General features: G+C 30.8%; 1 protein-coding gene across 1 annotated transcript; it reads left to right on the plus strand.

Moving 5' to 3' along the window:
- Positions 1-7,151: 7,151 nt before the first annotated feature.
- LOC128555703 (uncharacterized) lies at positions 7,152-11,629 on the plus strand. Its single transcript, XM_053538861.1, has one exon. It carries the CDS (start codon positions 10,823-10,825, stop codon positions 11,477-11,479), a length of 657 nt encoding a protein of 218 aa, XP_053394836.1. The 5' UTR covers positions 7,152-10,822; the 3' UTR covers positions 11,480-11,629.
- The last annotated feature ends 14,646 nt before the right edge of the window (positions 11,630-26,275 follow it).

A 26,275-nucleotide genomic window follows, 5' to 3' on the forward strand; every position in this document is an offset into this window, starting at 1 on the left:
TTTCATCGATTCCACACGCAGATCCACTTTTTGCTTTCTGTACTATATACTCGATTTCCTGCAGTGTAATATTAAAATTCAGTTCACTGTTGGACTCGTACAGCGGATCGATCATATTATTCTCAAATAAAATTTTGTGCAATTTTGTTTGATCATAATGATTTTCATCAAAAGTAGTGAATATTATGATGGTTTTGGCGTTTTTGACCCCACTTGACCCCTTGTCCCTATTCTATAAGTGCACTTTAACCTTACCCTAAACTTTAGTAGAAACTAAGTTTCTGTCTTATAATACTAACTCGGTACACTTGTACCCTGAAAATCTTTGGTTAAACCAAATTAAACCTCCAGTTTAATCAAATGAAAAAACATATATTTAAAAATGAAAAAAAAAAAAAAAAAAGAAAACAGAAGGAAACTTTAAACTTCACACTAAAAACAATTTACAATAGTTTTGTCCTTATTAATTAAAATAATTTATAATTGTTTGTTCATTTACTCTTTGATTGTTAACTTTTAGTATTTTATACAGTAAATCATACAACGGTACTTTGTCTTGTAACATTTTAATGAAAAATAAACAATAATATCCACAGAGTGTACTTGTTTTGTCTTGATATTGAACATTGTTGTATTTTACATTTGGGATGTAATTAATTACTTCTTTCGGCGGAGGAAGTCCAAATGGATCGAAGTACAAAGTATTCAAGTAACAAATCCAATGTGTTCCAGGTCCAACAGAATCATCTAAATTTATAATTCCACATTCAACCTTTTCTTTCGTTTTTGGTAAACCTGCGGTCTCCGAGAGTTTCACTCTTGGTAAATTATTTCTACTGAAAACACCCCTAAAGTTTTTAATTTTCAATTGTTTTACCCATTGTTCAATTTCAAAGTTAGAAATTGGTTTGTTTATAAATTTTATTTTTTTTTACTATAGGAATTCGTCTGTAAGGTCTCCGTTGAGAATCAATCTGTAGTCCTTTTCCACTTAACAAAGATGTAATCAAAGGTATCCCTAGACTAGCGGCCAGCATACCCAAAAGCCGCCATTTTGTCTCTGTTTTTGTGTTAATTTAATCACTCCAGATTCCACTAGTTCCTTTCTTTGATTAGGTGTAAGATATGGCGATATAATATTTTTCTTATCATTAGCTACCGAAATCATACCATTTCCAAGTATTTTACTTAACCAGTACTGGCAAGCCCAGACAAAGCACCGATGCCTAGAGGGGCTAATATTTTTGGAACTATTTTTGCTGCCATTGGAAGAATTGTTTTTCCTAACAAACCAGCCAAAGCTCCTAAAAATCCACCATTTTGACCTTGACTGGGCATTTGTTTTTTTTGTTTTTTTGAAATTGTAATTTCTAATCCCTTGTTATTTCTAATAGACGTTTCAATTTGATTAATTTGTGTTTTTGTTAAAAGTAAAGGGAAGTTTCCACGCAATTGTTTATGTTTTAATCTAAACGTATGTGGAATTTTATTATTATAAGCTTGTGCTAAATTTTTCTTTTGTCCATCTGTTAAATTTACTTTATATTCAATATAATTTGATGTCATTATATACTTTATATTTATTTTAATTTTTACTTTATTTTAATTTATTTTTAAACAATAACAATTTCATTTCCTATAGTATTTATTTCAACTGTTTCTTCATACAATACAATTGCATAAACACGAATATTAGCTGCTGGTGGAATATTTAACATAACTGTTAATGTAATATGCTTAGGATCATCTGTTATTACTTCCTTTTTATATTCTAAGTTAAAATGAACAAATCCAAACAAACTTTGAAAATTAAATCTATTTAAAGGTCCAATACTAAGGAAAGTGAACATTTTAATTTCTTTTAAAAAGCACAGAAACTATTTCATTTTATTGGAAAATGAAAGTTGGTATGTAGAAATTCGAAATAAATCGCAGTATATGTACAATTATTTTTCTATGAAGTATGAAGAAAGTTAAAAAGACCTGGGGGGTCATTCTGTCGATTCATTGAAATTTCAACATAATACACCTACATTTCTTTGAGTTCCAAAGACCTTCTGTAAATTTTGACCTGCCAATCTTCATTATTTAGTGTCTTGCTGAAGTCTATGCACTGGCTATGAAAAAAATTGCCGACTCACTTTCCCTTAGTAATGGACCTTTAAGAGACTTTCAGTAGTTTTGTTATTTTGTTTATAATAATAATTAATTACATCATCATATATTCTTGATATACTTGTGTATTCTGTTTCTGGATAAAAAACACCATTACCAACTTCAAGACGACAAGAGCTCAAAGTGCAATTATCATTTGCTGCATTAATTTTAAATGTATCTAATAAATGTGGATTATGTTCTTGTGAATTACTTTTATCAGGTCGTTGTAAATAAACAAATACGTGTTGTGGTTTTGTTACACCAGCCGTTATTCTAAAAGTTATATTATTTTGGTTGTATATCAGTTGATTGTGTTACCATTTCCCGAAGGTATGACCGTCTTGCTTTTGTAAATCTTTCATCAATTAGATTAAGTCCAAAATCATTGAAAATCAAACGTGGAACCCATTGAATTAATTTTGTTACAATTACTCTACCATCATCAGCAGCAGTAGCTCTAAAAATTAATTCATCATCATCTGTCAGCTGCAGTGTTATTTGAATTTGACTTGGAGGTATAATATTAGTTTCTAAACCCTGAAAAAATGAATAATTATTAAATGGAATCTTAGCATTTACCTCATTACCACCCTGGATTAATAACTTCCTAGTAGCAAAACCTTTATTTTCATCAGTAGCAGCAGTAGCAGTAGTATCTAAATAAATAAATTCATTTGTTCCAGTTGATTCTGCATAATCTTTAGACAATTCAACCAAACTCTTTACATTTATTACTTTGTATAAATTATTACAATCATAAACAATTTTTCCATTTTGTTTAACCACTAACTGATCAATTAATGAAGCTGCATTATTAATTAAAGCAATTTGATCTCCACCAGCAAAATTATTACCATTAGCAAGTTTATTAACTATAAAACTTACTTCAAAATAACCATTAAACCAATCAAAATATGAGCTTCTATCATTAATTGTAAAGTGATATCCGTTTTTTTGTTGCTTAACATTATTTCCCAAGACAGGAATTAAAGCTGTATCTAATTGAATAGGAGTTAGTTCGTATCTTTCACAATACTGTTTTGTTCTAAACATGTATATTATATATTATTTTATTTTTTATTAATTAATCTGTTAATACGTTTACGCCAAGCTGAAGCTCCAGAACCTGACAATAATCTATTTAATGTTATATTAATATCCTCCTCCTCATTATTTTTACTGTTATTCATTTTTTGTAATTCCTTAACAATTAAATCACCAACTGCCGGAGCAGGTTTCTTTTTAAATTTTTCAACAATTTTATTAGCAGCTAAATTTCCAACTTCCGCCCCAACCTTTTTTGTTCCACTTTCAAGTGCTGCTTTTCCTGCTGTTTCCAGAGCTTTTTTTTCCAGCTGTGCTAATTGAAGATGCAACTCCACTTGAAAACAATTTCGTCAAAGTGTCAAAGATACCTGTACCGTGTGTATTTTCTTCTCCCGTGTGAGCATCAACATAAATAAATATTCCTTTATTTTTGTCATAAACTTTCTTGTACATTACATAAAACTAAAATTTATAATTTCATATTTCTTTTTAAATTAGTGTAAAACTTGTTTCAACCCCGTTAAAATTAATGATTCTACCAAATATGTCTGTAATATATATTCTTATTGAATTTATAATATTTTTATTAATTTCAGAATACCCAACTCTTTGTGGTTCTTTTGTAAATGGATAAGCTCTTGTTAAATCTGCAGTACTTAAAGCATAGATAATATCACTAAAATTACCATCAACAAGTGAATTATCAATAAGATCACAATGAATATAAATTGTATCCACAGAGTTAGTTATTTATGGTGTTGTAGTTCCCCATTCAGTTTTTCTCAATGCTTTTTTCTCAAATCCAAGCAATGTATGAAAATTTGACATTCTTAAATCCAACATAAAATTATCATGAATTGAAATCAAGATCTTAAAACTACTTAAATCAAATTCTAAACTTATTGGAGCAATGTCTGATTTATCAAATTTAAAATCATCATTGGTTATTAATGTTTCCCTTATATAATTATTAATGTCTGTGTAACTGTAAGAACCATTTTGAAATATAATATCTTTCCATTGTTTACCATTATTATAACGAATTCTTTTATTGTCATATTCGTCACTAATATTATGCCAAGAATAGGTCATAGTGTTAATACTATCCAAACCAACAGCATAAGTTTTATTTTAATCTAAAATTAAAGAACGACTAAATCTAATTGTAAAATCACTTGGAGTATTTTTGTTATCATCTTTAACTGTTTCAGAACTTAATACTATTTTTTGTTCCATTTATATATTCAAGAAAAATAATTTTTATATAAAAGTTCGTGTTGTTCTGGTAACAATTTATTCATTTTTAATAATTCATCAATTATACTAATACCTTCATTTTTTAGTTCTTCATCATTATTTCCAGCATCAATTGAACCACAAATTAACTCCAAGTCATTAAACAATTCTTCTGGATTACATGGACAAACGTCATAACCCTGTCCTCTAATTACTTTTTTAAATTTCATAGATCTTTAATTGATAGGCAGTCCTGATTTTTCTGTTAATTCTTCAAATATTTTTCTAGAATGAATTGAATGCTTTTTATTATTGTTATATCTTTTATTAATTAGACCAATCAAATCATTATCTACTTTAGTGTTAATTACTTCTTTTCCAGTTATTCTATCTTTAGCAATTAATTTGTTTTGACCATAAAGTTTATTAAGATCAATAATTAAATTTCCATATTGACCATTTGGTGAAACTTTATATGGGTTATGATATCTTATTCCTTTTCCCATATATTTTCCTTGTTTTAGAATATCTTCAATGGTTTCTCTATATTTTTTTTTAATTATTTGACTTAGCTATAATTGCTTTCTTTTGTTTTAGATCAATATCTGTTTTGTTTTTCTTTCTAGTTATTGCACCAGATTTATTACCTAATTGTTTAATATCCTTTGATGCCTTTTCTATGATATTTTCTACTTCTTTCCTAGTCATTATTTCATCTGGTTCTTTAGATTTGCTGTGAAAAAATTCAAGCACTTCTTGTGGTGTATTATATTTTTCACCTAAAAGTTCTAAATCAATGTCTTTATTAAGATCAACTGTAAATTCTTTTGGTCTTGCTCCCAATTCTTCTGATTTTTCAGTTGTATCATCAGATGTTTCAGTTATTCCCATCTTTTCTCTTCCATAATCTTCTAATTCTTTTAATTTATCTTCAGGTATCCGTCTAACAGGTTCATCTCCCAAATCTATTGGTATATATTCTTGTTGTCTTTTAGATTTTTCAACTTTTCCAGGAGACCCTGTAATTGGTTGCGGTTCTTGGAATAGCTGTGGTAAACCCTGATATGTTTGTATGTCTTTCATTTCATCACCTAGTAACGCTAATTGCTCCTTAATTCCAGGTAATGCTTTTAACTGACTTGATAATTGTTCTTTTTGACTTTCTACTCCTTCAGTAATTGGTTTATAAATTTCATTATACATATCCCGATTTGTAGCTTTTTTAATTTTTTCTCTCATTATTTCTTCTTTCTTAGCTCTCATCTTTTGCCCGACTAAATTTTTTCTTATTCTCATTTCATTACGTTTTGATTGCATTTATATAATAATGTAAAATAATGTAAGATAATGTAATATTATTATATAATGGAAATTCCAAATTATGATACAAAAAGTAATGCCAAGCACAATAACTTTAAACAAATTAAGCAATATCCTTTTATGCCAGATTCATGTTTTAGAATGTTAATATGTGGGTCTTCTGGATCTGGAAAAACAAATACATTAATGCATATGATACGAGAACCTCTTATATATTATGATAAATTATACCTATATGCTAAAAACCTAGAACAATCTAAATATCAGGATTTAATAAACTACTTAAATGGAACTGCAAGAAAAATTAAAGTAGATCCAAATGAAATACTCGAATATTCGGATGATCCCAACCAAATTGAACCCTGTGAGAATCTTGAATCAGAAAAACAAAAAGTAGTAATATTTGATGATTTTGTATGTGAAGATAAAAAGGTTCAAAATGAAATAACAAAATACTTTATTCAAGGACGTCACAAAAACTGTTGTGTTATTTATTTAAGTCAGTCTTACTATAAAGTACCAAAAGATATTCGGATTAACTGTTCACATTATATTTTATTTGAAAGTCCAAGTAAACGGGAAAATGATATGATTTGTAAGGAACAAAATATTAACCCTAACTCTTTTGCTAATGCAACAAAACAAAAATATGATTTCTTATAAGGAAGTTTTTAAGAAAAAACTTTACAGGAATTATAAAATAATTATATAATGGGGGTTTTTAATGATGTAAAACAAATAAGTGAACCTGATAGTATAAGTAAAGTTAAATTTGATATTGATTTAAGTGATTATGCTACTAAAAAACAATTTAAAAAACTTAAAAAGGAATCGGAATCATATCTTCACAGAAATAAGGAACTTGATAACACAATGAACAGAGCATTAGATATGGGAGGTAGTAACCTTATAAACCTAGGAGATCCAGATAAACCCAACGATGCAGTTTCAAGGCGGTTTGTGTTTAAAAAGGTTCAAAGTGTAATAGATGACTATAATCTTGAAGACATCAAATCTATAAAACAAACACTAGAAGAACAAGTAAAGAATATTGACGATTTAAAAAAAAGATTTTAAAAAGAATTCATTATTAATAGTTGAATTACAAGATAAAATTGAAGAAGAAATGAAAGCTATGCTTGATTCTATTAAAGAACTTGAAGAGAAATCTGATTTGACAGATGACAACATAAAAGAAGTATTTAGAGTCAATTTAAACATTTTACACAATCAAGTTCAGGAAATAAATGATAGTATGATTAAACATGAAGAACTAAAAGACAAGATTATTGAAGCTGAGAAAAAGTTACAAAATATGTATAAGTTAGAAATCAGAACAGAAATAAATAAACTAAACACTGAAACTGAAAAAAAGCATAAATTAATTTATTATCAAATAAATGTATTTATGGATACGTTTAACCTTACTTCTTAATCTTATTATGATAACGCGAATAATAGGTCGAACCATTCTGAGGGCGAATCATGTTACAGACAAGTATTAGTAAGCACAATAAAGTCCGATTAGTATTATCATAATTTATGCATAAATCGTCAGCCATCTTGTTGGATTAAAACACAAAGGAAAAAATTCATTGATCTTACCAATTAAACGGTAATACCATGCGTAATTTTTATTTGAACTTTGCAAAAAGTACGGATTAATATTTCGGATACGAATTATTATCTGTTCACACATGGACTTAACTGGTTTTGTGAATATTTGCAATATAAATATGAAATAACTCCGGACACGAGGTGCGTGTGTGTTGGGACTTTGTTAGTAAACAATATTTCGGAAGTTATCAACTTATCAGAGAAGTATGTCGATCCTGGTGTTGGGAACTTCACACATTCGTTGGCTTGAAATATACTTGTCACAAACAAACGGCGCCAATATGTTTAACCTCAATCCAACACCAGAAATCAATTTTTCAAGTATAAGCGGAGGAAAAATTGAAAATAGAGCACACTTAAGACGGTGGGAGACTACTATTTCATCACAGCGTCCCAAGTACTTAATTGTTCAGTTCGGAGGAAACGATTTGGATCGTCCAAACATGTCTGTGGATGCAGCAGAAACATTGTCCCTGCGCCTTGTGAATTTATGTATGCTGTACCAGACTCGTTATGGCATTTCCCAGATCGTGTTTATGCAGTTATTGCCGCGCCATTCTCCTCGCCATGTGACGAAGGAATTGTATATCCACCTAAATCATACAGCAAATAGAGTATTAAAACAGGAACTGAAACAATTGCCAAGTATCCGTTATTGGAATGTAAAAGGGGTAAAAGCACCAACTAAGGAACTTTACAGAGATGGTGTCCATTTCAACGATGTTGGTATGAAGAGATACGCAAATAATGTTCGCGGGGCAATAATTCAAATGCTCAAAAAATGACAAACATTATTAGTGGTTTTTAATTAATTTTCGAGAAGCTCTGCATTAGTCACAAAGACGTCACATGATCCAGTGTATTGTGAACGGCAAAGTGAACTCTGACAGGTTATCGGTTATCCAATAAGGCTGAAGAAGGATGACGAAACAATCTACATTTCGAGAGAAAAATACAAGAACAGTCACGTTTAATTTGCAACTGTGTTGCTTATGGGTTAAATTTTTGTAACCATTGTTGTATAATCAATGTTTATTAATCAGGAATACTGCTGTACAATTTAATTTTGATCGATTTGGTCTTTTATAACAAGTTGGTTCTGTCATTCCAATTTCCATTAAAGCATTTGGAGTTAAAACAAACAATGCCCCTTTTATCGTTTGGGCGGAAACTGAAAAATGATTAATATAAATCTGTTTTTTCTTTAGAATGGGTGAAATATAAATTAATGGTTATTTTTTTTTTTTTTTTGAGTGTTCGACTGCTTTAATTAATTCCATTTATAAGTGTTAAGTGGAAGTCCCAAATTAAATTATACATTGTCATAAAATTTCCCAATAAGAGCTTTACATTTCTATTACGTAAATTGTTTGATAGTCTAATTGTATCGTGTAAATACCTTTCTGTTATATTTGAGACCCATTTTCTCACAATTACGGTATATGGCTTACACCTTAACTTCAAGGTCTTTGAGCCCGATGAGAAAACCCTTAAATTTAAGGATAAACACTTGTGTGTCAGATATATATTAAAATATACATTATAGGACAGGTACAGGTTTATTGTCGAAATGACTGAATTTTAAGATAGTGGCACCCAATCGTTTTTGTTTATGCTTCAGATATAGATAGAAACTTTATAGAGAGGTTTTGTTACATAAACCTTAGTTCTAAGGTCTTCTGTGCCTGACGAGTACATCTTTAATCTTAAAGATATGCAAATCTTGGTTAGATTTTATATAATTTTGTATGACAGTAAGCACTGTATTTTCAAATAACCTTAATTTTAAGGTAACTGGCATGCAGAAAAGTAAGAATTAATTATAATGTTTAATTCCTTAATTTTAAGGATAAGAAAAATTGCAGCCATGGGTCGACTGCATTTGTATATATGATAAGGCAGTTTTAAGCCTTAATCAGAGGATTAGTGGCATAAACCTTAGTTTTAAGGTATTTGATGCCAGGTTAGCAGATCCTTAATTTTAAGGATAAACCTTAGTCTCACAAATACATGATTTTATTTCTCATGTGTTGGGAAATTTCATTACCTTAATTTAAGGAAATTGGTATGTGAAATAGGAAGAGTTATTTATAGTTTTAATTCCTTAATTTTAAGGATTAACAAAATTGCGGCCATGGGTCGATTTCACTTGTATTTACAGATAAGGCAGAAGCCTTAATCGGAGGCATGAACCTTAATTTTAAGGTCTTTGATGCCAGAGTAGTAAGTCCTTAAATTTAAGGATAAGCACTAGTCGGACAAATATATGATATGATTTTTTATTAACTTTTCAGGTGTGGGGAAATTATTCAAATGACCTTAATTATTAAGGTATTTGGCATGTAAGAATTATCGATCCTTAATTTTAAGGATAAGCTAAGAATTAACAGGGTATACACAGGTTAGTAGGTTGTGTGTTTTTACAATGCCATGTTAAACCTTAATTGTAAGGTTGAGAAAGGAATCCGAGTCTGAGATTTTAATGAATTAGCATATGTGTCAAGCAGTTAAGCGACTTTAATTTTTCACAGACTACTCTCTTGATAACAACAGAAGAGATTCACCAAACAATTTTTAATTTAACCGTATTTTGACTGTAGGAAATGCAAAACATTAGGCTTTACTGTATTAACTTGGATTTATAGTAATCGTAGTAATTTTCAGAAGCTAAGTTGGAGATAAGTTTAATTGCTGATAGAATTAAGGTGGTGGTTGTTGAGTCTTTAATTATGGTAGTGAACATTTCAAATAATTTAATCCATATAATGCAGTTTTCTATATTAAAAGTCTGACCTTTATTTTAAAATAGCCACAATGGTGGATATAGTTTGATATGTAAATTCGCCGACTTTGTAGACCGTAGCTACGTTTTACATATTTTAGAAATGATATGTTATAAGTACTACTTCTGTTTTTTCTATAGTTATGCAGCTCATCAGAACAAGTGTTGTGATGAACTGTTGTGAACACACTATGTCTGTTTGTACAAATAATTATATTCACAATACATATCAAGTTCCATATCCTTAACTTTAAGAATATCAGTGGTTAAAAAACTGACCCTTGTTTAATCCTGTTTCAGCCGAAATGCCACCTAAACGCAAAAGAAAACCAACACAAAAAGCAGCTGAAAATTTACGAAACAAACAACAGAAGTCTACATCAGAAACCCCTTCCATCCCTAAAGTTTCATCTAATTCGGCACCAGCTGCAATTACTTCAGCAGATAGGCAGCAGCTGATAGAAGAACTGGTCCCAAGTGTTACCAAAAGTGTGGTGGAAACTTTGGTCTCAATGAATCTTCTGCCCAAATTCTCCTGTAAATCCATTGGAGCCTTCTACTTCATCAGAGACACCTCCTACTTCCCATGTCATTCCAGTGGAGTCTTCTACTTCATCACAAGACCCCTCCACTTCAAAAGGTACAACTTGACTACATATTAATATGCATATTGACCACAAAACGAAAGGAAAAATTTGGGCAAATGAGTACGTGGATTTATCCAGTTTGTTGCAGTCCAATATGGGACATACTGAGGAGAAAGAGGCTTTCAGATTTGTTGAATCTACATCTGGTTTAGTTACTCTCAGGAGAGAAAAAGCCCCAAGACAAATAACAAGTCTTCCACAGTGGTTTACTGCTTTTCATACATTTGTAGCGGTATACGCTGAAAAATTTCCAGAAACAACCCCTGCACTGATGCAGTATATGGAAACCATACGAAAACTGGGACAGAGGGCTGGCGATGATGCGGCACTGCAGTATGATAGAACCTTCAGACGTTTGCGACAGGATAATCCGTCATTAGCCTTTGAAAGCCTGCACACTGACACATACACTGATGCATTGGCCATGGGTATAAGCCGCCAGTCAGCTCAGAGAATACGTCTGGGTCATGCCTTTCGCCAGTCAAAATCGCCAAATCCCTGTTACAGCTTTAACAACAATAACGGGAAATGTACCAGGAAACAGCGCCCCTACAAACACGTTTGCCAGCACTGTTCAGGCCCCCACAGCAAAAAGTCCTGTTCAAGAAATCAAGGTCAGCAAAAGGCAAACCCAGTTACCAAACTTGGTGCACAACTCACTGCTGCCAGATGATAACATGGTGTCTGAATTCCATTTCCTTTCCAAAACTATGTCTATATGCACTCCAATTAAAGTTGAAAAGCTTAAAAAATGGTTAACAGGTTACAATCTGTCGGAAACAGAATTCCTTGTAAATGGTTTCACAAATGGTTTTCATATACCCTTTACTGGAAAACGATTATTTCGGTATTCAAAAAATTTGACATCAGCCGTGAGTAATCTAGACGTTTTGAAAGAAAAAATAGCTATAGAAATAAAAGAAGGTCGGGTCGCGGGACCCTTTGATTCACCCCCCTTTAATAATTTACAGATCTCTCCATTAGGTTTGGTTCCCAAGAAGGAAGAGGGACAGTTCCGAGTGATTCATCACTTATCCTTTCCGGATACTTTGTCTATCAATGAGGGAATCCCAGACGAATTGTGTTCTGTTTCATACCAAAATATTGATAATGCAGTGAATCTTGTTAAAGTTTGTGGTCGTTCATCTTTCATGATGAAAGTCGATATAAAAAATGCCTACCGTATTGTCCCTATTCATCCAAATGATTTTGAACTTCTTGGATTTGCCATTGAAGATAAATACTACTTTGACAAAACGTTGCCTATGGGGTTGAGTTACTCATGTGTATTATTTGAACGAATAAGCTCAGCAATACAATGGATAGCAGAAACAAAACTTGGATTACCTCATTGTGCCCATATATTAGATGATTTCTTTTTTGTTGGAAATAATGAACATTTATGCAACACTGGTTTACAAATATTTTTGGATTGGTGTAAATGTGTGGGTATTCCGATTAATCCATCAAAAACTGTTAGACCGTGTACAACTTTGTCATTTGTTGGGATTGAAATTGATTCTGTTAAGATGGAAAAGAGGCTGCCACAAGATAAACTCGAAAAAATTCGTACACTTTTAGGAATGCTTAAACACAAGAAAAAAGTAACACTCCAAGAATTACAGTCGGTAATTGGGCTGCTTAATTTTGCTTGTTCAGTAGTTATCCCAGGTAGAGCATTTCTGCGCCGCATAATAGATTTGACAGTCGGTCTAAAACAGCCACACCATCACAAAAAATTAACAAAAGAAGCAAGAGCAGATTTTGAGGCTTGGTCATTGTTTATGGACAGTTTCAATGGGAAGTCTTTGTTCCTTTCTGAAAAATGGTTTTCATCTAAATCTTTAGATTTATATACTGACGCTAGCAGCATTGGTTTTGGAGGTTATCTATCAAGACAGTGGTTCTATTCTCGGTGGCCTGAAGACTGGGCTCATTATCATATAACAGTGAAAGAGTTTTTCCCAGTAGTTCTTGCAGTAGAACTATTCAGTGATGTACTCTCAAATAGGTGTATAAATTTCCATACAGATAATGAGGCTGTTGTTAGCATTGTCAATAAACAGTCTTCCAAAGACATAATCTTGATGACCCTAGTGCGACGTTTGGTAGTACAAACTCTAAAAAACAATATCTTGTTCAAAGCTGTGCACATTCCTGGTTTAAAAAATTCTCTAGCGGATTCCCTTTCTCGTTTACAGGTGTCCAAGTTCCTAAGGGATTTCCCATACCCAAATCCTGTGGAGCTACAGATTCCTCGGGAAAAAATTTGTCTTTAAGCGAAATCAGTTCTTTCCTGCTGGGCCAGGCTTTGTCAGCATCAAGTCAGCAGACGTATGAACGAGCCTGTAAGACATACAAGGAGTTCTCCGAAATCGAGCTGAAATACCTGCCAGTTTATCCTGCTTCTATTGCAAATTTATTGCTGTTTATCGCGTACTGCTTTAAAAGAGGTCTAGCACCAACGACTGTATCGACTTACATCTCTGCTATTGGCTACTATCATAAATTACACCAGTTACCAGATGCTACTACAAATTTTTTGGTAAAGAAAAGTTTGCAAGGCTATCACAATCACAAGAGACAAGTTGATACACGCTTGCCAATAACACTACCAATATTACATCAGTTGTTACATTCCTTGAAATTTACCACCACATCCTATTTCATCCGGTTATTATTGAAAGCAATGTATCTAGTGGCTTTCTATGCTTTTCTGAGAGTTGGCGAAATGACATCTTCAGGCAAACACACTGGACATGTTTTAGCCGTCACTGATGTTAAATGGGTTTGGTCAAATTCTAAAGTGCTTGAAGGGTTTGAATTAAGTATATCGCAATATAAGCATTCAAAAGGAGCTAGAAAGTCCCTTTTCATCAAAACCACCCAATCAATTTCTTGTCCGGTGTACGCATTAAAGGAGTACATGACCTTAAGGAAAGCAAGACAGGGACCTTTATTCGGATTTATGGATGGTTCTCCAATATCTCGAACCTTTTTTGGTCAGCAGCTTGCACTGTCTCTGAATTGGGCAGGTTTAGACTGTACAAGATATAAGGGCCACAGCTTCAGGATTGGGGCCGCTTCCGCTGCAGCTCAAAAAGGGATTCCAGAGGAACACATTAAACAAATGGGACGGTGGACTTCAGATGCATATAAGAAATACATTAGAATTCCTATGCTAAATGTATGATCAGTGTAATCACTTGGGTCAAAAACCTCTGACTTATCCAAAGAATTACACCAATTTGTCATGGGGCTAAGGACCTCTGACTAATTGATTCCACTTTTCAGCATTAAAAGTTTAGTCATTGACTTACGACTATTAGATCTCAGTTTTCAGTATTAAGAGTTTAGTCATGGGGTTAAGGACTTCTGACTAATAGATCTCAATTTTGCAGTATTACCAGTTTTGTCATGGGGTTAAGGATCTTTGACAAACTGGTAGAATTTACTCACACCAACTTCTAGCTTACGTTTGTGAATAATTGTTAACATGTTGTAAATAATTTTGATATCACATATACTTTGTTTATCAGTATTACCAATTTTGTCATGGGGTTAAGGACCTCTGACAATCTTCTTGAATGTGCTCGCACCAATCTTAAAAAATGTTGCTTCCGTCTAGTTTTACTGTATGAATAGCTTAGGGTGTTGTAAATATGTTTAATATTACAAGGATCATTTTGGTTACTGTTTACAGTTTTGTCTTGAGGTTAAGGACCTTTGGCAAACTCGTACAGTTTAGTAGCTTACATATAGCTTAACCGGGTGAATAGTTTTAAGATGTAAATATTTTTAGTCTTACAAGGACTTTGTTTTGTTATAATTCAATACATAGACATTTCCGCACTTAGCGTATAGAACAGACGAAAATTTCTAGTCATTTCAAGTTGTAAGCCAAATTATATCCAATATAGTGCCAAAATATAATTTATAGCTTTTGCCATTTATGTGAACATTTTCCCTACATGCTTTACGAAGTTTTGGTTGGGGGGAATTGTGTCCCACAATTTTGTGGCCAGTTGTTAAGGACCCAACCTTTGATATTACAACAGTATGACTAAGACAGTATATAATTTATATACTGTCAATTTTATTTCTTGTTGTATGTTTCAAACAAATTTTGATATTTTGTTATACATTGTTGTATGATATCATGTTTATATGTTCCGTCATTTATTATTAAATGACCTTTGCGATTCACATGGTTTTAGTCTTTTCTCTCTTGTATATCAAACAAAGAAAACTTCGTACATTCAAATTACTTTAAAAGGTAGACATAAAAATTAATTTATTATCAAATAAATGTATTTATGGATACGTTTAACCTTACTTCTTAATCTTATTATGATAACGCGAATAATAGGTCGAACCATTCTGAGGGCGAATCATGTTACAGACAAGTATTAGTAAGCACAATAAAGTCCGATTAGTATTATCATAATTTATGCATAAATCGTCAGCCATCTTGTTGGATTAAAACACAAAGGAAAAAATTCATTGCCCGCCCTCCCATCCCTTAAGCTTATTGAAGACATAATTGTAATTTCCATTTTCTGCAGTTATTTTCAAATATACTGCTAGTCATTTAGTATTTAGACTTGTATACAAATAATACCATCTGTGTTCTTAATATCATTTAATTGTGATATTTAGTTATACATTGTTGTATGATATCATGTTTATGTATTCCAGTTGTTAAGGACCCAACCTTTGATATTACAACAGTATGACTAAGACAGTATATAATTTATATACGGCCAGTTGTTAAGGACCCAACCTTTGATATTACAACAGTATGACTAAGACAGTATATAATTTATATACTGTCAATTTTATTTCTTGTTGTATGTTTCAAACAAATTTTGATATTTTGTTATACATTGTTGTATGATATCATGTTTATATGTTCCGTCATTTATTATTAAATGACCTTTTCGATTCACATGGTTTTAGTCTTTTCTCTCTTGTATATCAAACAAAGAAAACTTCGTACATTCAATTTACTTTAAAAGGTAGACATAAAAAGATTTATTAGAACTTATTTCAAATAAATTTGCAGAATATAAATCTGAACTGGAAAAGGCAGCTTCACAAAGAGGTGATGACCATGGCACAGCATTAGATAACCTTGAAAAAGAGCTCAATTCTAAAATAGATGACTTTAAGAAACAACTTCGAATTTGGATTAGTACTGTTGACACACGTCACAATTTAAAGTATGCAGACTTAAATAATATTACAAAAAAAAATACAAGAAGATATGACGCAGCTTAATGCTAAAGTTAAAGAACATAAAAATGAACTGGACTTTGTAGTTGAAAAATCAGTTAAACAAGGAGATTTAATTACTGCTAATACTGAAGCAATTAACACAATTAATGATCAGCTAAAAAATTTAAAGAAACAACTTCGAACCTTAATTAGTACTGTTGACACACGTCACAATTTAAAGTACGCGGAATTAAGTACACTTACAGGTTTATTACAAAAAGATATTAATGAATTTAATAATAAAAATAAAAAAAATAATAAATGATCTTGACTCTGTAGTTGAAATATCAGCTAAACAAGGAGAATCAATTATTGCTAATACCCAAGCAATTTCTACTAATACCCAAGTAATTACCACCAATACTGAAGCAATTAATATAATTAATGATCAGCTGGATGCATATGATAAACAAGACGCTGTTTTTGAAAGAAGAATAGAGAATTTATATCGTGAAACTAAAAGTTCTGGTGAAGTTACAACAAAACGAGCTGATGATTTAGCTGAAGTAATTCTTGAACATGAAAATAAATACAAGGAAATAGAAGAAGAAATAGAAAAAGCAAGACGTAAAGTGTTTCTTTTTGAATACAAAAGTAAAGATGATCATTTAATATCACTAGATGGTCTTAAAATATATACCCACATATTTATATCAATGAGAAAGTATTATGATAACCTCGATGTTTGGATATTATCATTATATACTTTGTTGGATTTCAGTGTCTTGGGAATTGATAGATTTGGACACAGGGTTGGGAATAGCCTGGTTAATGTGGGTTATTTAGATTTACTTAATTTGGAATCTGGAAATATCGTAGATTATAGGAATTTTATGGGCATAAACCAAGAATATAAACTAGCTGTACCGGATGTACCTTTAAAAAAATGTGTTTTCAGTCAAAAAAAAAGCCGGAATTTATATAATAGATATCAGGTTTTATTTAAAGTCAATTAGAGTGGGGGAAGCATGTCCAATATCACATTTGGTTTTTAGGTGGTGGCGAGAGGGCTTTATCGGTGAATTTCCCTCCGGGAGTGTATAACACCCGTGGTTAGTGACATCAATAACATCAGTGACTTCAGTGACCTTGATAAAGTAAGTGTGTTCCCTGACATGTCAGTATCTGTGTATGAGACAAAAATCAAAATTTATCTAACAGAAAAGACAATGTTTGACATTAATCCTTATAGCGATTCATTAATTAATATATTATCGAATAGCACAATATTTTATCTTTTGCCGGGTAGTTATGTCAAATTCTACATATTGGAGGAATATATAAATTATAAAGAAATTAAACTTCTGAATTAAAACATTATTTAAAGTTTTAATTAATTACTGTGTTTTTATTTAACTGGAATAATTAATATAATGAGAATATTCAATAATATAAACGAAAAAGTAAGTAAAATAGAAAAACAAATAATAAGAAAACCTCCATTGTTTTTAACATCTGCAACAGAAGACGTTGCTGGATTATTTCAATGGAAAGTTGATAATGCTAGTCCTGGTTTAGTTCAAAATGGTAATAATGTAACAATTAAACAAAATTGCATTTTAATTATTCTTACTGAAGCAATTAAATTAGATAAAGGAGAAGCTAAATTACAACTAAAAAATAAAGACAATGTAATTATTCAAAGTTACCATGTAAAAAATAACAGAAAAAATGAATCTATTTCTGTTAATTATGCAAATGAATTTAAAATGAATGATGTAATTTATATTGATTCTTTAAACGTTATGAATATTCAGTTAACAATTTATGGTTCTTTAATTTAAGAGTAAGCTAATGTATCAATACCATTATCAAGAATATATCTTTTATCGTCATAACATGATAAAGATGTTTTATTTATAACATAACTGGAAAGATTGTGTTTATCAGAACGAATAACTTTAAAGGTGTGATTACTTTGGGTTGAATTAAACAAAGTATCTTTATAATTTTTATGAACTATTGTTTTCTTAACAACATGTTTTTTAATTCCTTTACATTTTTTAGCATTAACTTCATTTTGTAATAAATATGAATACATTTTACTACGTAATCCTACAAATTCAACGGTTGGAATACCGGCAGCTTCATCTTTGAATTTTCCAATTACTTTTTTATTATTGTCGAAATAAAATTTTGAGTTGTTATCGTAATCACTATTATCAAATAAATCTTTGTCCTTATAAAAATCCTCATATGCATCTTTGGTTTTAATTTCATAACATAATGAATCAGTGTCAGTGAATAAAAGCTTTGCTGAGCTTCCATACTTTTCCTTAATATAATTATAATGAAAATCATACATTAAATATTTTGATAAATCTAGAATGCACATTCCAACATAACAAGGTCTGTTTAATAACAAACTTTCTTTTATTCTCTGAATACCAAATAAATTCTTGTTAAACATCGTTGAACTAACAAATGAAGGTTTGGCAATATATTTTAATAAAAGGTTTTCATTATGAGTTAATTTAATATTAACCCTCTTGCGTAAATTCTCCATCGTCTTACCGAATACAGAGTTGTTCATTAACTTAAAAAAAAGTCCTTTTCAAATGAATTTTTTGCTTTAGATCTTCTTTGAGTATTAAAATCAATATACACTTTTAACCAAGGACTTTCGTCAAAAGTTAATATTTTGTGTATTTTTGTTACTTTTAACCCTAATTGTGTATATAGTTCAAGATTTTTATAATGAACTACATAATTTTGTTTTTTTTTTCATTAAAGTTGGAACTAATTTTTTTACATTACTTTTTCCTATTTCAAATTCTGTTTTAATATTTTTACTATAATTTGAAAGCCATTCGTCTGGTATTTTGATTTTTTCAGGAGCTAAAGGATAATCATTGTGGGTTTTATGTAATTCTTTTGGATATTCAAGATCACATTCAACTATGAAGTTAGTTTTACCTTTTGAAATTAATTTCTTGAATTGTTTTTCAGATATAAATTTGAAGTTTCCAGAGGGTAAAGGTCGACACATGGCCCAACCATAAAAATTATTGGCATCGAGGTACATAATGTATTTAGATTCTAATTTAGGATCATAATCTTTCATATATTTATTGTTTGCTTTACTGTATCTGTTTGAAATATAACTTATTCCTCCTCTCAGTCCCTTTTCAATAAAAAGATACATATCAATATCAGTTATTAAATCTAACTGAATTCCAGTCATTTTTAACATTGCATCCCAAGCTAAACCAGGAGTACTAAAATAATGGCAAGGATCTAATTTGTAGTACTCTAAACACAACCTTCTAAAATTTTCGAATACATCAGCTAAAAGTAAAACGTCAGTTTGTAAATATAGATCATGATATTCTCCCAATGTTTTAATTTTAAATTTATTCCAAACATTTTTAGCATGTTCATATTCTTCATTAGATATGTGTGTTTCATTTAAATTTGAATAAAACTCTTTTTTAGGACGTAACTTTGTTTCTTTGAATTTTTTAAATGAATCCATGTAATCATATGGATAAACGCCTTTTGTTTTTAATAAATTAATGTTTTCGCAATTAAATTCTTGAGATAAATATTTAAATTCTGGAATATTTTTTACTAAGTTATCTAATGATTGAGACATAAATTGGAATGAATCAATAAAGACCAAGTCGGAAATCATAAATGCCATATATCTTTCCATATTGTTAGGAATAACATTAATTTCTTTTTTGAATTTCCCTATTTGTTGCATAATAAAATGACCGTCATAACCTCTTAAATTATGAAAAATAACAGGAATTTTGTGTGTTAGTTTAAAATTAATATTACATTCTGAGTGAGCACTTCCTCTAAATTTTCCTGTTATATGACAGTGGTCACGTACTTTGATTGAATCTTTTATATATTCTTTTTCACAGATATGACAAAACTTTTGTTTTTTAAATTCAATTTGGTCTTTTTTAGACATTCTCAAATCTTTGTTAAAATGTTCTTTAAATATTTCTTTACAATATTCCTCTTCCTCAAGCATTTTTTCAATAAACTTATAAACTGCATTAGGTCCTCTATAAATCTGGGTTGGTTTAGTATAACTGTTGTCATAACAACAAACAACTTTATAGCCGTAACCACAATCTATATGATTTTGATATGGTTCAGTAAATGAAGATTCAGGTGATGGAAAAGCAGTTAAAACTTTTTTAGTTATTGATTCAAAATCAGCATAAATTATAAAATGTACTGCTAAACCTTTATGATAATTTTTAAATTGTACTTTACTTCCCTCTTTTGGCATTTTTACGCCTTGGGTACCATTAATAGCTAAACAATTTGGTACGTGTTCATTTAATATTCTTTCTTGAGAAAAATGTTGCAGACAGCTTTTACAGAAGTGTTTTTTATTTGCATGTTTTGTTTTGTTAAACATTAATCTATTAAAGTCTTTTATCCAAGCATAATGTTGGACTACAGTCCTTGAGGGCTTACAGTCATCATCAGTTATTTCGTTATTATTAATTAGCAACATGTCACAGTGTTCTTCGTACTGATATTTTGATATGTACAATGGATAAATTCCCGTAGGTTCTTCATAACCAAATATATTAAATGATATATCATTTAAAACTTCAATTTTAGGTATTTGATTTAATGTAACAGGAAATTTAATTCCAGTATAATCAAGATCGTTTATATGTTTTTTATATTTTGAAATTTTTTGAGGATCTTTTTCAACAGGAAATTTATAAGCTAAATGACACCATCTAAAACATTCGTTATCATCATTCTTTATATTTATTAAGCCTTTCATCGGATGTTGAAATGGTTTTGGTAATTCTAAATAACTTGAAGCAGCCAGTGGTGTATATTTATATCTATTTATATAATGAGCATCAACTGACTCTATTCTCCAGCCACTTCCTTCTGAAATCCAGTTGCCAATTCTGTTTATTATTTCATCAAAAGCTTGACGTAAAGTGTTTTTTATTTCGTTTGTGTTAATAATTTCTAAAGCCTTTAATTGAAAATAAGCTGATTTATATATTGTATCTGTTGCACTCATTTTTACAAAAGTTATTTTTAAAACAACGTTTATTTTTATACCTTTTAAAGCTTTAAGTTCAGATTTAAGTATTTCGTAAGAGTCGTTTATAGTTAAATATAATTGACTTTTTGGATCTTGTCTATATGTAATTTTAATTTCAAATTTCTTATAATATTGATTTTTTGATCTCTCAATTTCCATCTATATATTATATTTGGAAAAAAAATCACTAAGGAAAAAAAGGATTTAAAAAAATAATAAAATAAATAAAGTTTAAGAAAAAATAAAATATTTGAATTTATATCTTTTCCCGCTGGTTCTTGATATTCCACTTTTAACTTGGTTTTTTCCTTTGCAGCACATTGTTATTAACCCAGAATTAACATCGAGGTCTTTGGATGCTGCATAAGTGCTTTTATATGTTTTTCTTCGTTAGTATCACAATCGGTTGCAATAACTTTTTTAGGATTGTTTCGAACATTATTTGGTCTGGGACAATCACATAATCTTACATTACTTTCCTCTTCTGCTAAAGGCACTACCGGAGGTACTGACATCAAACAACCACAGTCCCATTCAAATAAATTCCTTTCTAATAAATAAGGATCTATAACATTTTGTAATTTATCAATGACATGATTTTTATATTAATCGCTAACTATTTGATTAAGTTTTGATTTAATAACATTTCTTCTTTTAAAGGTGCATTACTAAGGGAAAGTGAGTTGGCAATTTTTTTCATAGCCAGTGCATAGACTTCTGCAAGACACTAAATAATGAAGATTGGCAGGTCAAAATTTACAGAAGGTCTTTGGAACTCAAAGAAATGTATGTGTATTATGTTGAAATTTCAATGAATCGACAGAATGACCCCCAGGTCTTTTTAACTTTCTTCATACTTCATAGAAAAATAATTGTACATATACTGCGATTTATTTCGAATTTCTACATACCAACTTTCATTTTCCAATAAAATGAAATAGTTTCTGTGCTTTTTAAATGAAATTAAAATGTTCACTTTCCTTAGTATTGGACCTTTAAGAACTTTTTATATGAATTATTGTCTGGATTCATTATTTCTCCTAAAATACTAGATAATTTTGGCATAATCATTCTATCTACCTTTCTATTAACCATCTATATAATATACTTATAGAAAAAAATCTCAAAAAACGCACGTAAAATTTAATACAGCTCTTCGTCTTTTTTACTTTTATATCCGTTAAGTTTAAATTCCTTCATATGCATTTCAAGAGGCATTGAATAGTTTTTTTCTTTCTGCATTTCTAACAGTATTGTAAAAATATCCTGAATAACATTATTTGGATCTTCTTTATTTACTTTTCCAATCCGTGCTTTTGTTATTAGTTGTTTTATTTTCTGGTGATGCAATTTTAAAATAGCTTTTTTGTCTTCAACTTTTAGTCTATTAATACAAATAGTAATTATTGATGGAACAGCGCCAGCAACTGCTACAAATATAGGAATAACTGGAACAAGTGCTAATGCAGCCGAGCAACCAAAAATACCTGCTGTAATCTGTAATCCTGTATTTACTCTTCCACAAAATTTATAACTTTTTCTGTAAGCAGCAGCTAGTTTAGTTAAGTGGATAATTAATTGATCTATTGTTTCTATTCCATTATTAGAGATTAGATTTTTATCACTCATTTATATAATATATTTTCAATTTAAATTTCTTCCAATTCACTAAATGTAGCAAACCATAGGTTTCTTATCGAATCGAAGATTCTGGAATCCAGCTATTAAATTTTTCATTGTAACCTTTCCATTTTACTAAAGCTTGTTTTTTCTTATAATCTCGTCTAATAACTTTTTCTATTCTAAAAACCTCTTGTGTAGTAGGTAAAAGTACTTGTTCATAAAATGAACCTTGAATTATTTCATCATTTAAATCTTTAATAGTGTATGTTCTGGGATGTGTATTATTAATTCCACGAATTATAAATATCTCCTCTGTCCAGTTTGGTATATATCCTTTTTCAAAATGTCTTTTCAGTTTGCTTAAGCGAACTCGACCACTCATTTTAAATTTTGGTTTACTCTTTGGTATCTTTAAATTACCGTATAAATTAAAGTAAACAGTACCTTTATTTAAGTTTTTGCAGGCTTCAGTTGGTGTCATTTTTATACTAGAATGTTTTGTTTTGTTATATTTATCAACCATTTCCTGCAAATTATCTAAATAAGTATAAGTATTATTTGCTGTAAAATATTTCCACATTATTCTTTTTAAACTTCTATTAAATCTTTCTATTACTACAGCCTTTCCTTCATTAAATGTATGGTACATGTTAATCTTACTTTTATTCAAAAATGATTCAAACTTTTTATTATAATATTCTTTTCCTTCATCTACCCATAAATTTGTTGGTGTTCTGTCTTCTGAAACTATTTTTTCAAATGCTTCAGTAACAGATTCTCCAGTTTTATTCTTTAATGGAATAACCCAAGCATATTTACTGAAAATATCAATAACGGTTAACAAGTACTTTACTCCTTTATTATATTTTGAAAAAGCTTGCATGTCAACTAAATCAGCAGACCAAGTATCATCAATGTCATGGACAATCACCCGTCGTTTCCTAAATTTTCTTTTAATTGGTTTGTGTAATTCTTCTGCTAATTCATCGCTCCAGCGGTAGCTTGGTGCAGTGATTTCAGGGGTATACTCTACCCCCTTTTCCCGTTTTCTGACTTTCGTTTTTGTCTGGGCGTTAAGCCCATAGGGAACTGTTGTTCCTGTCCGAGACCAAGTTTATATTTCGTTTTAATTATAGGTTTCACAACTAAATGTTTTGCAATCTTTTCCTCAAATGTTTTTGATTTAGTGTTATTTAAGTCGGAAAGCATTTGCTTATCGCATTTGTTTTTACTTATTCCTGAACTATAACAATAATCATGGTCCCTACATACTGTATCCAATTCATTTATGGGTTGTCCATTATCTAGGGGATTTCCCGGCCAACAATAGTTATATCCTGGAATTGTTAACCCATTTTAGGTAATAAAGGTAACATTGCTTTGTGAATATCAATTGCACCTCCTGTACTTTTAACAAACTTTGAATTCATTCTTCCACAAGACGAACAGGTAGCCATTATCATTTTTCTCCCGTTTTTTGCTGTAGCATAATGAGGGTTTATATTATCAGTAAATCTTCTTTCTTTCAAACAATATATTTTATTCTGTAAACTCATTATATTATATGTATTTAAATTTAATAGAACACTTATATCAAATCAGCTGTAAAACGTAAAGATTTAATAGAACACTTATATTAAATCAGCTGTAAAACATAAAGTGATCACAGGAAGTTTAAACGGGATTGTACTACAAAGTAAACATATCCGCTATATGAATGAAAGTAAATACCAATAAAACGACACCAGTGTCGCTTTACATTGAGCTAAAGTAGAAAATTATAAAAAAGTGCAAAAGCCCCGTCTGCTACACATTACTTTCAACCCCGACATCGGGTAATATCAATTATGTGCGCGCCCGATGCCGGGGTGAACATTCGGCCGTTCTTAAGCCACCTCACCTGTTGGTTCACCTGAAGTGAAGCATTGGTTCCTCTTAAGCCGTCCCACCTGTTGGCTCGCAGCAGGATCGTCTTTAACCCCATTGTTTGTTGTCTCTCGAAACCTTCGAAATTAGAGTCAAGAACGAGGTAAGACAAGCCCGGTGGCTATTACAGATTATAGGAAGATATCTATTATGCGCACAACCTTCAATTTGTAATAGTCACAGCTGCTGGCATCAAGCGGGTGGAACAGACCCAATACCGAACCTCTGAATCAATCAAGCTGCCATTAAACAGACAAAGCAGAGTCATACTAAGCCTTCCTTAACATAGCATGTAGCAGTCGCAACCTACTTAAACGTATTGAAAATTTTCCTTATATGTTTAACACTGCACTTCTGCAATCCACTTATCAATAAAGTATTAAAGTCATGCGTCATTAAACAATAAGGACAAAACTATTATAAACGTTTTTCAGTGTATGAATATTTCTTCCGGTTTTTTTTTAATTGTGTAAGTTAACCTTGGTCCTTTCAGCCTTACGTCTATCAAATCAAATGTTTTCATTTGGTTAAACTGAAGGTTTTCATTTGGTTTAACCAAAGATTTTCAGGGTACAAGTGTACCGAGTTAGCATTATAAGACAGAAACTTAGTTTCTACTAAAGTTTAGGGTAAGGTTAAAGTGCACTTATAGAATAGGGACAAGGGGTCAAGTGGGGTCAAAAACCATCATAATATTCACTACTATCAAAGTCATTAGGAATACTATTGTCTTAACGCGGTCCAAGTTGCTGTATTTTTCGCCAGAATTCATTTGGATCCGATGTCGACATTACCTCCATGTAAAGCGCCTTTGACCTTCTGTATGAACGTTCAGCTTGTTTCAAACATTTGTCAAATGTGTTTCTGGCATTTGTATAATTAATACGGAGGCGAGTTCTTGTCTGGTTACCGGCGCGGCATTCGAGAAATTCGTTTTCTGCTTTTAGGCTGGCGAATTTGTTCGCTAGACTATTATTACCACAAATCGAAAGTCACAAAGATTAACCGTGTGCTGAGACTGACAACGTTAACATAAATCATATCATGCGCAATTCAAATAGTTCCGTCATGTATATCAGTTTTACCACGGATTTGTTTAAAGATTGTTAAACTCATCTGTTCAATAAAATCTTTTTTTCAACCATTTTGTTTGATTCTGTAAATGATTATGTCATGCATCTCTCTGTTATCCTTTTAGATAACATTAGAAAATATACATAATGAAGGTAAATTAATTCGCCCCCTATGAATGAAATGTCCGTATGAATGGAACTTTTTCGTCTTTGGTAATGTAAAACTCAATGACATAATACACACACTGTGTAATATGCAGAGGTAAAGCTGATAAATCATGCGAAATGTAAAATGTATTTAACAAAAAAATACAACACATCGAATTAAAATTTTATCGAAACACTTAGATTATGTTTATGGTGTTTAAATGGAAACGGAATTCCAGCGACCACGTCGTTATAGATTATGACCTCGGTCTATAAATAGCTCATAAAACAAACTGGTTCCGGGCACAGTTTCATTCGTAACAGATGTCGATATGAATTATACTGCGCATTATTAATTAAATGTTTAACAAAAGTATTGCTTTTT

Source organism: Mercenaria mercenaria, chromosome 3, assembly GCF_021730395.1.
Source record: "Mercenaria mercenaria strain notata chromosome 3, MADL_Memer_1, whole genome shotgun sequence".
In the NCBI taxonomy this organism is placed as follows: Eukaryota; Metazoa; Mollusca; class Bivalvia; order Venerida; family Veneridae; genus Mercenaria; species Mercenaria mercenaria.